This window comes from Cupressus sempervirens, chromosome 3, assembly GCF_028749045.1.
Source record: "Cupressus sempervirens isolate cs-2001-9-10 chromosome 3, ASM2874904v1, whole genome shotgun sequence".
Lineage (NCBI taxonomy): Eukaryota > Viridiplantae > Streptophyta > Pinopsida > Cupressales > Cupressaceae > Cupressus > Cupressus sempervirens.
Window position 1 is genome coordinate 902,739,324 of NC_143120.1, and position 18,894 is coordinate 902,758,217.

The following is an 18,894-nucleotide window of genomic DNA, read 5'->3' on the forward strand; positions in this document are numbered from 1 at the left end:
CAAACCCTTTTCACTATGCATGAACTAGTGGTCATATAGGGCTCTTTCGTTATAAAGAGCATCTAGAAAGCTTGGAAGGCTGTTAAACCTTGGCTTTGTTGGGCTGGTGATGAGTTTCACAATGGTCTATCCTTAAATCAATAGAACATTTGGTGGTCTCCCCTGTTTGCCATCCTCTTGCCAAGACTCAAGGTGCCAGTGCTTTGTGTTTCTTTAAATGTGGCATTCACACTACCAAGGATATTTTTTCAAGAGTCACCATTAATTTTAGGTCATGGGAGGATATGCAAGTTTAGTACCACCTTGTTAGTTTCAATCACAAGACTTATGACCTTCTGTTGTCTTCCATCCCTGTGCACTTAGTTCATAAAGTGGGGATTCAGTCTGTTCATCCTTGGTGTCATGATTGGAAGTGGTATCCTGCCACTCCATTTACCAATTATAAGCCCAATATGGGGTACAGATGGCTTTCACCCCACCTTCCAATGGTGGACATGCTTAATCAATGGTGGCATTTGCAATCTTCGCTTTCTCAATGGAGAAAACGTTTCGAAACCTTTTGGAGTGCTATTATAGAACCTAAGATTGCCAACTTTTCTTGGTGCCCTACCTTTCAAGATCTTCCCCTGGGGCCTCAGCTCAAGCACATTGGGGTTCCTGATCCTAGATGCCCCTTCTATGGTCAACCTAAGTCCTTTTTGCATATTTTTTGGTTTTGCAGGCATGCTCAGAATTATTGGCACTGGATTCATAATTTTTTCAAGCCTTTTAGGCCCGAACCTTTTTCATGGCACATGATCTTGCTGGGTGATTCCCGAAGAATTCCTCAGAAGTTCTCCCAGATTTGGCATACCTTCTTTATAGAAATTTTGTTTTCTCTATGGAAAGATAGGAATGTAGTTTTATTCACTCATAGTTTTTTGAATGTTAACATTTCAATGTACACTAAGGGTTGCATTTGTAACAATGTCATTATGCAAATATAGGTGCAAGCTAATAAAGTTTCCCTAGAAGTTGCGCACTTATAGGAATTGTTAAATCATTGGGGCAATGCTGCATGCACCATTTCTAGAGTGCCTTTGGATGCCTCTTCGTCTCGCGGTCGCCGTTCTTGATGCCAGTCCTTTGGCCACCATTCACACATGTTGCGCTCTGAGGGTCCCCACCACCACTCTCCCAACAGTGGACATGGCGGTTGGAGGCGCCGCTCTACTTCCCCACCGCGTGGTGGTTCTGGCTGGTCCTCGGCTCCTCCCCCTAGGTGGGATTCTGGCCGGTCCTCGATGCCTCCCCCTAGATGGGGGCACTCTGGCAAGTTTCCTCGGTTGGCCTTGACAATTTTGCCTCTATGGCCAGACAAGAAGGATGCAGAGACTGCGACTATCCCAGATCCTACTGATGCTACTGATGGCTGGACTGTTCCTAGTCTGCCCCACAATCCTGTTGATGTGCGGGGATTTCCTGATAAAGATGATCCTCCCTCTGCTGGTACTACCTTGGCACCCTAAGGTTGTTAAATTTTTTTTGTGATGAATAGTTAATAGTTTTTGGCTAAGGCCATATTTTTTTTTTCAGCTTCGACCGTGCGAACTCATTCGCAGGGTGATCTTGTATCCCCTGGCCCCTTTTTGATGAATAGTAATCTTAGTAAATTTTATTAATTGAAAAGGACTATTCATCAAAAAAAACTTATACCAATTTTACCTCTTAATTATTTCAAATTTTATACATAATTAAAAGGTAATTTATGGTAGAGTTTTAGGTGACTCTACAACACCCTAGGATCAAATGAAATACCAAGATAACTTCCACAATAGATTGGCAAGACAATTGCATGAAGATACAAGAATGCTATTATTGATAATGGACTTGATTGACATCCAATTGATTTGAAATGTACATAATAGGCCTCCTTATATAGGAGAAGCGATAACATACAATGATAAAGAGAAGATAAGCTATCACCCACACAAGGTGGAATCACTTGTGTACCAAAGGTGGATCATCCTCCATTATGCAATGAAGTATGTGTGATGATGATGATGATAATTTGATAAGTACACTAAAGGTGGATTGAGATAAGAACTATGACCACCTATAGTGGAATTCTCATACACCATGTGTTTAATTGAGGTGCAAACTCCTTAGTTTCTCAATCACGAACTACTATGCAATGCATTATCCTAAGTAAGCTTAAGTAAGTGTAATTAGTGAATATTTAATTAAACCAACACCCTCCCTTAAGTGCAATAGGGGAATGCACTTAAACTCACAATGCAAGATGGGTCCTAGCTACTAGACCATTTTACATACCCATGTACAATATGAAAAGAAATATATGAAATGCAATCTCTCATAAACTGGAGAAAGATAGAAAACCTCATGGGAAAAACCCTCTTCTAGAAAGAGAGATGAAAACAAGATGCATGGATGGATGAAGTACTCAAGACCCCCCAAAAATTGCACACATCATGTGTATAGAAAGAATGATCCCCCCATAGGAAGGAAATAATTAGACATGATATCCTTCCCATAATGAAGAAGCTCCAATGTAGGTGAAGAGTAGCTGCAAGAAAAATATAATCCAATGCCTATAAGAAACATGTCACCCCTTAGGAAGAGATAAATACATCAAATGATGAAGAAGCCACTCCATGTAAAAAGTGAGAAACAAGGAAGAAGGTCTCCATGTATGCATCTCTAAAGACTGAATAGGTGTCTCCAAGCTCAACAATTATGTCGCACCATCAAGTTGACCTATGAGATGTGAAAAAATAAAAGAACATGAAGAGTTAGGAAATCCAATCTCCAAAGAAAGTGAAGAAGTGTCTTGAAGAGAAATTCCCTCAAATGTATTAACCAAATTTTCATTATGAGACTCATCTAAAAGAGCATCGACAAATTCATCCCACAGTACAAGATCTAAAGCATAAAGATCATCTTGTTGAATAGTAGAGCTCATGTCTAAAGAAGTTGGAGGTGGAGGAATAAGAAGTTCAACACTTGTCTCAAGAACAAAATGATTCAAGTGTCCAATGTTCTCCTCACATGAATTATTCACCCTTGATAAAAGGTTAGATATGTCATGAATATCATTATCATTATCAAGAAAATGTGCAAAAGAATACAAGCATGATGTATGATCAACAACTCCCATAGCTATGACATCTCTAGTCTCCATGTCCCTAATATAGACATAATCAGGAGTGAACTAAACAATTTTACCTTGTGCCCCATGAGTAATTTGGTAAATGGAAAGGAGATTAGTGGTCAAGGATAGTACACAAAGAAAATCATTAAATATACCCTCTCCCATGGGAATAGAACCTTTCTCACAAACCTTCATGTATGTATTATTACCCATCAATAAAAGTGGAGAAGTACAAGGCTCAATAGAAGAAAACATATCCATAGAAGATGCCATATATTGTGATACACTTGAATCAAGAAACCATTTACCTTTCTCAGGATGTGTGGAAGCAATGAGTGCTTATCCTTTACCTTTGTATGATGACATAGACACAGAAGCTACGTGATGTTGGGAAGAAGGAGAAGACACTGATGAGGGCAACTAGATATTGTTCTTTTGAAGAATGTGAGTGATTTCATCAATCTTCTTATGGAAACATTTGTGCTCATCATGTCCTAGCTTTTTGCAGTAAGCACATTTATCTCGATTTCTTCTAGATGTTTCCTCTCTTGAAGAGGACTTGGATTCAATATTATATTGTGAAGGAGAGTCATCACATTTTTCATGTTGCTTAGGATCCTTGTGTTGTTTACATTTCCCTTTCCTTTGGGAGCCTTTGAAGATGAGTCATTTGCAACGAATGCTTAATACTTGGAAGGCTTCAGTTGACCCATGCGTGCTAACTTTTCTTATTCCCTTATGAGCTGAGCTACAAATTCATCAAGAGAAGGCATTTTGTATGTGCTATCAAGAGCATCCATAGTAGCATAGAATGTGAAACAAAATATTGAATATTCAAGACCTAGCTTGGAAAGAATAAATAATATCAATTGCTCATAATCTTTAGTAATACCACAATTAGAAAGCTCCAATCTAATGGAATTCAAATTAGAGAAAAATTATTGAATATTGTCAAAATCACATAGACTTAGACCTATAAGCTAACTCTCCAATTTGAATATTCTTATTCTATCAAATTTACCAAAGAACCCTTTCAATGTTTTCTAGGAGTCATGAGGATGTGTGTAGGATGCAATATGATATAGAAAATTATGAGATGTAGTAGATCTAGGAGAGCCAAGTGTTTTATTCCTTCAATCAAACCTATTGATCTCAAATTGGTTTTGAGAAGTGAGTGTCAACACACTTACGTTATTTACTTATATATATATCTATATATATATATATATATATTAGACCATGTTGAGTCATAGTGAGTGCCGAGCCACTCATGTGCCAAGAAAATAGTTGATACCGAGAATTATAGATGCTAAGTCATAGTATAAAGATTAGTGCATACCAAGCATCAGAGACTTCAGATGCTGAGTGAAATAGTTTTGACATTTTTGTTTGTAAAGGCACAAACAACTATGTAAACCATTTTTGAGCTGACTTAAGGATGAATTATAATATTTTGTAGATAAGGATGAATCTCTAGTTGGATTCCTTATGCAATTACATGCATCTAATCAAAAAATGGGAAGTTTATGTAGCAAAATGGATGAATCTCAACTGTAGATTCATACCTAATCCTAAGTCACTAAAGTCTTCTTAAGGAGGAAAAACCCTAAACTTCCTATGAATATTAAATGAGTGAAGAGAATAGTTTGCATGAACAAAATAGAACATTAATGGTAGCTTAGAAGTTATGAAGTAAGATTGCATTGCATAATCAGTTAGAGCATAATACAGGGAAAAAGAGAATACAACAAAAAGACATCTGATCAAGAAGGATAAAAAAGACATTAGTTTAGAGGTGATATGATATTAGGAAAGCAAGTGCTAACCATAGGATCAATGTTGAGACATTCTAATAGGTGATTTCAATCAAAATTTATTAGCAGAGTAGTCCTAATAGGCTATATGAAATCCTCTAACAAGATATTTACTTAATTGTAAGTTAAACTCCTTCAAATAGCCACACTTCTAACAAAGTGTTCAAATCCTCTAACAAGGTGGGACCTAATAGTTTTTGCAAGCCTTTAATAAGGTAGATCTTTCACAAGGTAGATCATAATTCATGATCAAAACATTGTAACCTTCATTGGATGCACTTTATTATTGCAGTAGTGAAGATTTTTGGGTGTCAGTCTCATCCCAATTTTATGTTCTCATTAGAGGGTTTCTAGGTAATCATATATGGTGTCATATGTGTGTGATTGCTTATATCTTTGCATGCTTTAGATGTACATGGTTTACATGTTATTTCAATTTATTTGTTAAGGCATGAGATGTATGTGTGGTGGAATTCGTATTAAAGTCTTGTTCTCTGAAAGAGAAGATGTGCACCTTTGAGAAAAGATCTTAAAATGGAAGTCTACAAGTTGGGAAAGATTATTGAGAATTAACGAATTCAGATACAACTCATTCTAAATCAACTAGATGAAGCAAGAGAAGAACTAAAGAAGTCTTTGAAAAGAAGGAAAGAAATTTCTATTATAGAGAATGAAACACAATACAAAGAGATAAATACTACTAATCTATATGCAAATGGAGACTCAAATGAATTTGATGCAGCAGTTGTAGATCTGATGGAAAAGAATAGAGCCCAAGCTGAGGAAATCAAAAATCTCAAGTTATAGAAAGAATTACAAGCCATACTACTATGTGAGGTGAGTGAATAGAAGAAGATAGTTATGGAAGAAAAAGATATGATTGAAAAAAACAAATTAATACTAAGAAACAAACTGGAAGACAAGCCAAAAGAGTTAACCAAGATTTTCAATATGCAATTGGATACTCTAAGTCAAATGATGAATGTCAACTATGAGTTGAATGACAAGGACATTGAGATAACTGCATTGAAGTTGTAGAATGAACAATTGCAGAGTGACCAAAAGAGGGAAAAAGAATTTCCTAAAAGTTTTAACAAGCCAAATGGAGCCATCAAATACTTTGAGCAATTAGTGAGATCCCCTAGATCCAATAATGATACATCTGGATTGGGATTCACAAGTATGAAGAAGGAGAATCATCCAAAAGTGAAAAATAAAGGAACAACAAAGGTAAAAACTCCAAATCTACTTGTCACAATTTTGGTAAGAAAGGACATACTGCTAATGTGTTCAAGAGAAAGAATATAAATCAAAATGTCAAGCCTAAGAACATGGTTCACTACCAAACATCTTTAGGCACATGAATGTAGAACCAAGACCACGCATACATAGAGATTTGAAGGATATTGTTATAACTATTAAAAGTATGGAAATAGAGCTTTTGAATGCAGATCCAAACCAGTGTGGTCATCAAATAGGAAAAGAAAGGTAAGGAGCAATGGAAACTCTTATAACTAGGATTATAATACAAGGTATAGCTATCATTATTACCAACAATATGAAAATTTTCTTGAGAATTGTATTAGGACACACTTTAATGGTAACTACCAAAGGTTGTTGACTCAAACCACATGTTTTAGCTATTTGAAGATCATTCACATAAGTAGATATTGTCCAACAAGTTCAAAAGCACCAAGTTGTGAATTTGATAAAGGCAAAGGCAAGGAAGATGATGAAGACATTAGAGATAAAATGAATAATAAATGGAAAAGGAAAGATGATTATGGTACATCAAATGGAGAAGCAATCACTTCACCTAGCGGGTTAGGTGATCACACCTCATCAAACTAGGCAATCAAGAGGTACGTGGGACTAATATTCAAATGTTATATCATACATTAGTTCCAAAGGATTTAGTACTAAAAAGATTACATTAGCATGAATAAAGATGTAAGATTCTAGTAGGAATCCAAGATAAATCTTTAAGTTTTTCATGTTACTATCGAGCATGGAAAATTTCCTATGCATGCCAAGTGGAATGCTAGAAGATGACAAGCTAACAAACTAGCTAGTTGATGTGATCTCATAGTGGTTTCTGAGTGATGGAAATGTCAATGGTTGCTGAGTGAGCCTAAAACTAGTTTATGTCGAACTTATAGCCAATAAAGCACTCAAAATTTATTGCAGGGTTTTCAAAGGATATTTGATCAATTTTGAGCTCATTTCACATTATTTCAAATTCAATAAAGAGCAAGTAGACTAGAAGATAATTTGGAAATCCATTCCTAGTAATTGTAGAAGATCTAAGCAATGATTCTATACCAGTTCATCAGATTTCATAAGATATTTATCAAAGAGTCGAGCTACATAGCTTTTATTTCCAAAAACACTAGTTTCACAGAATGGCATCAATTTTGAATAATGTAGAAGGAAAGGAAGTTTTAAACATTCAATTAGTGATTAATGCAGTAAAACAACACATTTTTAGAAGTATTCCTTATATTTCTTATAAGAAAGACCCTTCTAGTGCATTGTCGATGATTCCACTGAATGTTTTAATGATACAAGATGTAAGAAAATGTTATAACTATAAGAATGGTAGCATTGGGGATATGGAGATTATAGAAGCATATGATAGACTATTTGATAATGATGTACTCAAAGAAGAATTCAAAATCTTAGAGAAGAAGGGATTAGCATGAGCCTTAGATTTTCTAAATGTGTTTTAGATAGAGTGGATTAGCATAGTGCTTAGCTAAATTCATTATGGTTCATTACAGTTGGACAATGGATCTATCAAGATAACTAAAAGGATAATTCATAAGGCTATTGGTTACCCAACCCTAGATCAGCCTAAGACACTAAGAAGTGATTCAAAAGAGGTAATTGAGAAAAATACTAGAGTTGTATGGAATAAGAGAGGCATGAAAATGGATACAATCACTGATCCTCTCATAGAATTTGTTGTACAGGTTATATTGCACAAGTTATATCAATCTAGTAGAATGAATAGTGTGCCTTGTATAGCTATGGATGTGCGATATAAAATTATTAAGAAAGATCATACATATGATCTAGTAGAGCTACAGTTGCAACAATTGATGGAGAACCTTGGATCAATTAGAAAGACAAAGAGTGCACAATGAAAATTTGGTTCTATATTGATTTGTATATTCTTTTATGTGCAAAACACCTTTCCAACATTTGGAACATGTGCATGGAAAACTAACAGGTCAGTAGTAGTATAGATTGGTGAATACATTGAGCAGTTAGGAGAAAACTTTGAATCTATGATGACTAGCTACTTTGAAGATTTCAAATAGTCAATGAAGAAAAGGTTTAGAATACTAGTATCACTAGTAGAGAAACATCATGATGATGTATGTTTTCTAGTGGATGTCGACTAAACTTTTGTACAAGCTACTACACCAAGAGTAAGATGGTTGAGGCCACTTGTTTATGAAATAAGTGTGGATGACGCCTCTTCATTTATAATTGCATTATTGGTAGAAGAGGTAGATAATACTGCAAATATATTTGGAAATTATGAAATGGCTAAATCCAAAATTACCATAAAATTGAAGACTGCCTATGGCTTGAATAAAAAGGAGAAGATAGCAAAGAATTTGAAAGCTAAGTTTGGAGAGGGTATTGAGGAAGAAGAAGAAGATGATGAAGAGGAAGAAGAAACCCAAATAGAAGCACCTCTTGCATTAACTTGCAGTATGGGTGAAGATCAGCTAGTAGAGGAGGAGACTGAAATAGATGAAGGTGCTAAGGAAGAAGAAGCCAAGGAAACACCTACACCCAATAATAAAAAGAAGAGAAAAGCCAAGGTACAACCAATACCAAGGGCTAAGAAAATGGTAAAACCAAGCCAAGCTAAGCCTACTACACCTGCTACAAGGGCTTGTACACATGCAATAACTCAAAAGGCTAAGGAGAAGATCAAATTAGTAGAACAAGGAGGTCAAGAGAAGAAGAGACCAAGAAGAAAATATGTTACACAAGCCAAGTTTAATGAAGAGATTTAAACAGAGTCACATAAAAATAGCCAATTTAAGGTGATGAGTCATAATCCTCTTTTAGACTTAGACAATTTGTGTGAAAATTATAGAAATCATGTAGACTTATCAGGATTTAGTCATGTTGATTTTGAAAATATTGGTAAAGTGAAGAAAAACTAAGTGGAGGAAGCCATATATGTTATGGTGGAAAAATTCAAGACAACCCCTCTAGAGATTGCCAACTCAATGCCAAAGAGTTTATATGAGAGAGTTGAGAAAAAATGGCACTATTTTCTAAACTTGGAGAGACAAATTAGAGAAACATCTCTAGCCCAAGTAATTCCTAAACTTACTAAGGCACATATTGCTAAGGCTACAAAGAAATATGTAGTTAGGTTTACACCTAAATATAGAGCCTTCATCATTTTATAAAATAATATTAAGGATGTTGTTAAGAAGTTCGTACAAATTTCAAAGATCACTTATGGGTTGACTATAGTTAAGGAAGGAGAAAAGCACCCACTGAAGTGGAGGATGATGAACAAGATGATCATAATGACACTATTGAGGGATGAGAAAAAATGCAAATAGATGAAAAGGAAATAGATGAGTCAAAGAAGCCAGAAGAAAAAAGTGTGCAAGACACACAATTGTCGAGTGTTAGTCCTCAACATATCACAAGGGAGACTACTAGAATAGTAACTATTATGGATGTTTCTGATCTATCAACTCGGAACATCAATCCCCTTACTAAGGAAGATCTTAAGAAGATATTAGATTAGTCTACACTATAGACCAAACTTTGTGATAATCATGTATTGGTTAGTGTAGATGAATTATAGAAGATAGTAATTGATACTACAAGAGATAAGGAGAATCTACAAGAACCACCTTCTATCATCCCTCCACTCACTAATGTACAACCTTTGGTCCAAATACTAGAAGATACAATAAGCAAGATTGATATAGTAGAGATGAGCACAGTGGAAACACAAGTTGCTACTATAGAACAACAAGAAATAGGTGAGATATACTTATCTACACCTATAACACAAGATCAAGGTGCAAGTCAAGTCATTATGGAAGAATAGGGCAAGCCTAAATACTAGTATCTAGTGCTCCTTACACATAAAGTCTTCAAAAGTTGAGCACAAATGTAACCCCATTGCAGATTTTAGTGTTGATCCCAAGTTCATCAAAGGAAGAAGAAGTCATATGGTATGGAGATGTGAGGCTTGATGAAGAAATATTTTTTCCCAAATATGACTATGATACAATAACCATAGAACATATGGGCATATTGCAATAAGCCCTAGTAAGGAAGCATCAAGAAATGCTTGGAAGGGATCACAAGAAGAAGCAGGCACTACAGGATATTAAAGACATCATTTTAGATGCATTTAGTCTACCAACACCTAAAGAGACCTAGCCACTAATAGAATAACTAACAAACATAGTGGAGAAAGTCTATAATGAAAAACTAGACACAAATGCCAAATTATTAGAATGGTTAGAAAAGAAGTTTCAAAGCAAAGTCAATGAGAAAATATCACGTGACATAGCTCTAATGCAAGTTGCATTGGAAACTATGGTTAAAGATGTGGAGAAGGTACTTGTGAACATATTCCCATTGTACACTAAATTGTGCAATCTCTCACTTTTCACCCAAGAGACCAGAAGTCGCATCTCGAGCTTAGAAAGACAAATTACTTCATCAGGTTCCAAACTACCTATGAATCTAGCTCAGAGTTAAAAGAATTTTAGGAGATCACTTCAAGCCTAGAGTCAGTCAACTATATTGACAGGAGATGAGGCCAACATAAGGACCAAACTAACTAGCATCTAGGAAACTCTCACCCCTCATATGGAAATTTTACACAAGGAACTAGGCTATGCTGAAACCCTAATGAAGAAAGACCAAAACCTTTATGCACTAGATGGTCTAGTTCACCTTGTTCCCAAGCTAGCAATCCAAACCAAGTCATTGGATGTAGCATGTGAGAACTGGGATTTAGCTCTATAGATGATATTGGATGTCCATAAATATTTCCTGCATAACCACACTATAAGTCTATAGGCCACTAACATAAGTGTCAAAAAGGGGGAGGATAAGATAAAGGTGGAGAAATAGTTTGGGGGAGAATAAGTATTTTGGAGAGATATAAGAAGAATAAGAAATACTTTGGTAGAGTAAGAAAAAGGGGAGATAGAAGTGAGACAAAGGATAGAGTAGAGATAGAAAAAGCTAAGGGAAGAGCAAGCATACTCAACATGAAGTCAAAGAGTATAAGATTAACTCAACTGGAGTACCATATTTTGGATATGGAATAGACATATCAACTTAGGGGGAGTTATCAAATTTTGAGGTATACATATTATTACAAAATTTTGACGTTTAAAAGTTTTATATATAAGTCGAGTTATAGATATGTTATGCTCATAAGTATAAGGATGCTAATGCATACTCAAGTGTTTTTGACACTCATGTCAAAGAGGGAGATTGTTGATTTCATATTGGTTTTGGCAAGTGAGTCTCAACACACTTAAGTTATTTAATTAGTTCATGCCAAGCAAGTAGTACATGTTGAGCACAACATGTATATATTACACTATTCCAAGTCATAGTGAATGTCGAGCCACTCATGTGCCAAGTCACTCAAGTGTCGAGAAGATAATGTATGCCAAGTGATTCAAGAGCTGAGTAAATAGTTGATGCTGAGCATTATAGATCAAGAGTCATAGTATAAAGATCAGTGCATGTCGAGCATCAGAGACTTCAGATGTCAAGTGAAATAGGTTTGACATGTTTGTTTGTAAAAGCACAAACAACTATGTAAACCAGTTTTGAGCCAACTTAAGGATGAATTATGATATATTTGAGATAAGGATGAATCTCTAGTTGGGTTTCCTATTCAATTACATGTAGCCAATTAGAAAATGGGAAGGTTTAAGTGGAAAAATAGATGAATCTTAGCCATAGATTCATACCTAAGCCTAATTCACTGAAGTCTTCTTAAGGAGAACAAACCCTAAACTTTCTATGAATGTTGAAGGAGTGAAGATAATAGTTTGCATGAACAAAATAGAACATTTGTGGTGGCTTAAAAGTTATGAAGTAAGAGTACATTGTAGAATTAGTTAGAGCAGAACAAATAAAAGAAAAGGATACAACAAACAAGCATTTGATCAAGAAGGATCAAAATGACATTAGTTTAGAGGTGATCTATTATCAAGAAAGCAAGTGCTAGCCATAGGATCAATGCTCAGACATTCTAACATGTTATTTCTATCAAAATATCTTAACAAAGTAGTCCTAATAGGTTATATGAAATCGTCTAATAAGTTTCTTACTTAATTGTAAGTTAAAGTCCTTTAACTAGCCACACTTCTAACAGGGTGTTGAAATCTTCTAACAAGGTGATACCTAATAGTCTTTGTAAGCCTTTAATAGGAAAAACCTTTTACAGGGTAGATCATGTTTCATGATCAAAACACTGTAACCTTCATTTGATGTACTTTATTACTATAGTAGTGAAGATTTGTGGGTGTCATCCCCACCTTAATTTTAGCTTCTCATTGGAGGGTTTCTGGGTTATCATCTATGATGTCATATGTGTGTGATTGCTTATATGTTTACATGCTTTAAATGTTATTTCAATTTATTTGTTAAGGCATGAAATGGATATGTGGTGAAATTTTTATGGGTTCAAGTTTAAACTACTGATTCACCCCCCTCTCTCAGAAGTTTACCTTTCCTATTGTAATTCTAACAAAACCATTTCCTTCTTTCTGCAACACATATTTCCAGTTCTAGATCCTTTCCGAGAATCATTCTAAGCAATCCAATAATAATCAACTGATTAAAAACTACTTTTTTCCATTCAAGGTACTTATATGAAGTGAGTAATGTAACTTTTGAAAAAATCACAATGAAATCAAATGATGACAGAAATAAACAAATAACTTCTTCAAATTATTGATTCAATTAAGAAAATTAAAATCTAAGTGTTCACCAAGTCCGAATATAGCAAAAAAAAGACCTATTTCTAAAAGTGATATGTCCACTCTAAATAACTAAAATATGATTATAGATCTAAAAGTAGAGGAAAAATCATGCACTTTTAAAAAAAAATTGCACCTAAAAATGTTACAGGATGTGCCCAAATAGAGCCTTGAAAGTTGCAAAAAATGGGATTTGTGATATTCAAAAAAACTCAGAGATAGAGATCTGAAATCACCTACACTACTATTCAAATTGTGAAATTATACCCCAAAACTAAAATAATTACCTAGAAAAAGGAGCTATTTGAGGGAGTTATTGTTGTTTGGAAATTGCCTCTGAAAATATTTTTTCTAAATCACTATTGTTGCACCTTCAAAAATTAAATGGCTCTAGATTTGTCCTAAGATGTCAAATTTGGATGAAACAAAATTAAATTTAGGGGTTTTGGAACCTCCTCTATATGATGCCAACCTCTTGTTTGCACTAGCAAGCTCTAATTTTCACTTGCAATAGAAGGTCACAAAATACACCTCATGAAATCTCCTCCAAATTATGATGTCCAAATTGCCAAACGCTACACCAACAATGAGTCAAGCCAAGATTAAAATTTTCCAGAAGAGGCCTTCACAACTTGAGAGCTCTAATACCATGTCAGAGTTTTAGGTGACTCTATAACACTCCTAGGATAAAATGAAAGACCAAGATAACTTCCACAAGAGATTGACAAGACAATTGCATCAAGTTGCAAGAATGCTATTATTGGTAATGGATTTGATTGACATCTAATTGATTTTAAATGTACATAATAGGCCTCTTTATATAGGAGAGGTGACAAGAGACAATGATAAGGAGAAGATAAGCTATCACCCACACAAGGTGGAATCACATGTCCCCCAAAGGTGGATAATCTTCCATTAGTTAAATTACTTTTAAATATGTATTTTAAATTTTAAATTATATATATAGGGACTATTTATCAAAAATAAATTATAATTTATTTATTCATATCTAAATAGTAAATAACTAATTATTAAGAATAAAATAGTAACATTCTTACTAAGGAACATAATGAGGTTTGAATAGAGATGGATGAATTGTTGTACATAGGAGATTTTTCATTGTGGTGTTGAATGGTTCTCCACAAGGTTAAGAAATAAAATTATGCATTTTCATCTACTATTGAAGTAGAAAATATTGTTGCTACTATAAATGATCACAGGTAGTATGGATGAGAAAAATATTGAATGATATAAGAATGGACATTGATGAACCGATTACTATTTATTGTGATAATTCTAGTGCCTCCATTATTTATAAGAATCCAATTCTAATTTAAAATAAAATATTTATATGTTATTTATTAAGAATCTAATTCTAAATTCATGCCATAACATATGTCTACTAAGGCTAAAACTACATATATATTTACTGAACTCTTGGGTAAGGATAGTTTTGAGTATATGAGAGAAAAACTAAGGGTTTTTATCCTTTCCAAGAAGATGCAAAAAAATTTAGATATGCATCAATCTAAGGTTCTTAATAGAGATACTTTTCTTTTAGGATTGATAGTGCATAAAAGAGATTTGTGATTCAAAAGTATGTGGATAAAAGCTTTATAATTAGGAATGAGATCAATTTTTGAGTTGCATTATTGAATATTTATGTTGAAAATATATGCATTTGTAATTGATGTCAAAGGGGGATACCAATCCTATTAAAAATAGTGTATCTAAAGTGCTATATGGTGCAAAAAATCACATATAATGAGTATGAAACAAATCGGGAGAGATATTTCTTCTTGGAAGATAATATTGTTAAAAGAGACTTTGAAAGTTAATATTTTTTGGAAAGTACTTTTGATATTAATTTAATCTTTGACATTGATACATTTTCTACATCAAATGTTTCCATCAATGATAATGGGGAAGATGATTCAAATATTGAGAAAATATGTACTTTTGAATATTTAGGATATATCTTTTCATTTATATCAACACATTTCTTTATTTAGACAACATTATAGAGTTGTAATAATTTGCAATAAAAATGATTGCATACTATTGTACTAACAATTAGAAGGTGTGGATAAATAAAGGTATTAAGGGATCTCTATAGTTTACCTATTTCATTTTATAGAGGTTCACAATAAGAATAAAGTGAGTAATGAATGATTAATTGGGCACTAGTATTCTAGCATATATGAAGCATTCAGGAAGAGATAGTGTGATAATAAGTTCTTTGGTGTGCATCCCTATGATATTTTCAGACTGATGGATATGGAATATTCACAACTTCAAACTATCTTATTGACATGATTGGTTGCATTTTTATGAATCAAAATATGTGATTCTAATATGATAGAGAAAACTAAATTGTATTCCACATGGATGGCAAAGAGTTAGTAATGACTTTTGAGACAAAGATGTTCAGTGTTGTTAATATTGTTGATGTGTGTTATTCATGTCAAATTCATTTTGTTGGATCACATTGGTTGGTGTGATTACATTTTGTATTTTTTTGTCAATGAGTGACTGAAAAACATTGCTCTTGGCTGACTTATTGGTGTAATGTGTACCCGTGGATCATGGTGTGATTTATAGGGCTATTGGATTATTGTTATGGATGATTTATATATTAATGAATTTTTAATTTATTTTGTATTCAACATTTTTTTGAAGTTATGATTTTAGTGGTGACCTTGTTTCTTTTTACAAGGTTGATCAAATGTATAAAGGAAGAAATTATTTCCAATTGGAAGGTTTGTACACAGTGTATCGTTATGTGATTTATGTAGTGGTTATTATGAGAAGAAGTATGAGTAGAATCTAATGTTCTTGATAAGAATTGAACAAGTATGGTGTAGATGCTATATTAGAAAATTCATAACTTTTGGATTGTTGTCCACTATTGAATTGTTGACATTGTGCAAATATAAGGAAATGAACCATCGCTTGTTCTAATTAAGTAGTGACATCTAGGAAGTGTGCTTAAATGAATATGAATTCATATTTTACAAAATCATTTAAGAATGTATTGCATCCAACATGATGATAATTTGTTGATCTCGATTAGTTGATCCCATCCACAAAGTACTTTTTCCCGAATGTGGTTTCCACACAAAAAATCTATGTTATGCATTAATGTGACTTCTTTAATAAAAGAACTTGGGCATTGAAGATAAAGTGGAACTCCTTCAACAAAACATGACTAATGGAAAACTTTCTATTATTTCCCATGGGGAGGAAGAGGAATGGAGGATGACATGAGCCATAAATAATAAAAAGGAGGGAAGGTTTTGGAAAGAAATCTTAAGAATTCATGAAGGGGGAAGATAGAAAAACTTATTTCATCTATAAGTTGGCCTTCAAATATAAGGAAAATGAATAATATTTATTTTCTTACAAACAAAAATAATCAAAAAATTACAGAATAAGATAAAAAGGGGAAATGGGTGGCCAACTGTTTTACTTGGGCATATATGAATAATGATTGAAAATAATAGATCAATGGGGGATCTTCTCTCATTGATACCACTATTTATTGAGGAGGCTAAAAATGTGTGGTTAATGGAAAAGGTGATAGAAGAGGAAGTCAAGGGCTTGGTTTTCACTATGAACTCCTACTAGGCACCTGGATTTGATAGTTTCCCAATCTTTCTTCCAATAATATTGAGAGGTGATCAACAATGACGTGCTTATAGTAGCATGTGACTTTGTGAGAATTGAGAAACTACATAGTATTGTAAAAACTACCTATATTTGTAGCACTTTAGGTTCATATGTCTATGCAACACTATCTATTAAATTCTTACTAAGGTGGTGGATAATAGATTCAATCCTCTTTAGGATAGTCCTAAAAGGGGCTTGTAATGGCTACCAAAACTTTAGATTCCTCTATTGTCACTCATGAGATTTTATACTCTATAGATATGAATAAAGTGTGTGGAATGGGGTTCAAAATATATATTTAAAAATCCTTACTAAAATGGGGTTTCATTCTAATTTTCTAAAACTAATACAGGAAAGAAGTGGGTACCATACATTTCTCAATAATTGTCAGTGTAACCCCTTAGAATTTATCTCTTCTTAACTATGGTGGAGGTTCTTAGTAGAAATATGCTGAAACTTGTAACTACTGAAAAAATAAAGAGGATTAGGAGAACTACCTCACTACCTCCTGAGATGTTATATCAACTACCTTGTGAGGTGTTACATCAGTTTGTAGATGATACATTTTTCTTTGAGATTTCATTGATAATTGAGGCAAGGAAGTGGAAAAATCTCCTCTCCTTTGGGAGTATGAGATTTCCTCTAGTAAAATAAATAAATTAGAGTAAAAGCCAATTCCATCATCCCATAAACGTTCTATAAATCGAATCTTAATATTTTGCATGATTCATATTTCGAAAACAGAAGATACATTGTTGATAATGTCATATATAAAAACTACGAAAGCGATACGTGATTACAACTTGATTCTGCCTTGTAGCATCAGAGCAATACCGAGTATGCGCTGCTACGTATCCATAGTTGGAAAGTCTTTTTTCAGACTTTTGTCAATGAAACCCTAATCCACAAAAAAGCAAAAAAATCTTCGACAAAAGAGAAACAAGCTCACATTCCCGGATGCAAAGGAAATAAATCCAATGCTTTGATTTCAGACCGAGCACCGCTATCCACATCATCTTCCTGCATATTATTACACTCTTAAGAAATCATATTCATACAACGAATACTATACTGATGAATTCAAAAGAAATAAGTTCAATGTTCTGATTTAGGAGGGATCTACCGATGAATTCCTACGACCTCCACTACCGATTTCCGCTTCCTGCATATTAATATATATTATTAAGAATGATGCCCCAATCTTATTCATAAAACATATAACTCAAGAAAGACAAAAACGTTGTTTCATACCTCTACCGAACTCTCCTCAGATGGCACCTCAACTACGAAAGGCCTCTGCAAGGCCTCTGCCGGCCACTCACATGATTCTGCTTTTTCTTTCTTGTATTTATTTCGGGCAGCGACATTCTGCAACCAGTAGAAGACATTCCTGGCTTCCACAGGACCATGGAGCCGCAGCTCTGCAGTAATTCGGTTAATAAGCTCCCTTGACGTACATCTCACTCCACTAGCGAAAACGGATTCCAGTATTCTTCTTTGCGTTTCCGTTGGCTTCCATCTACTGGAAGCTCTCCAAACTGTTCTGCTTTCAATACTATCAGCAGATCTGGTAACCCTGGAGTCTGAGGAAAACAACAATGATACAATTAATACAAGAGAAAACATAGACTTTTTAACAATATGTGATTAATCCGACGCCTTTTATAAAATCAAAACGACCCCTGTGGTTACCTGTACCAGAGCTGCGATCCATTCCGTTCTGCGGCCCCAAACTTGAAATGTCCTTAGCAACTACTGAAACCCTACAGAGCTTAACCCCTTGATAATATCAGGTAACTTGAAACCCAATGCTAGGAAGAGAAAGCAGATGGTTGGTAAAAATAAGTAAGAATGGAATGGAGCTGGATAGCTCTTTTGGAGGGAAGAGTTGTCCACCGTCTAATGAATAAAAGAGTTCCGAGGTATCTCATAGTGAGTAGGTAAGGTGCAATAAACTAGGTTGATTTGTTGGCGTGTAGATTGAAAGTTAAGTTGATTTAAGAATTTCTTTGATTGACATTAGTCTACGGGGTAATGTGGAAGAGTAAGTTGGTTTAAGAATTTCTTTTTGACATTAGTTTATTGGGTAATGTGGAAGAGTTCTACAGAGGTAATGAATAAGTGAAATTTGAATGAGTCCCAAGGTATATTGGGATTACAAGCTAGGCACGATAAACAAGACAGCTGAAGGGTGGTTCATTTGGAACCATCCAGCATTTAATCCCTAATTTGATCTCATTGAAACCACCTC

At 34.3% G+C, this 18,894-nt stretch overlaps 1 protein-coding gene across 1 annotated transcript; it reads right to left on the bottom strand.

The window, feature by feature from the left end:
* Nucleotides 1–17,588: 17,588 nt before the first annotated feature.
* LOC149569709 (WUSCHEL-related homeobox 5-like) lies at nucleotides 17,589–18,357 on the bottom strand. Its single transcript, XM_089816978.1, has 4 exons — nucleotides 18,336–18,357; nucleotides 17,895–18,226; nucleotides 17,767–17,805; nucleotides 17,589–17,663 (listed from the first exon to the last, which is right to left on the bottom strand). Exons 1-4 carry the CDS (start codon nucleotides 18,355–18,357, stop codon nucleotides 17,589–17,591), a joined length of 468 nt encoding a protein of 155 aa, XP_089673104.1.
* Between the last annotated feature and the right edge of the window lie 537 nt (nucleotides 18,358–18,894).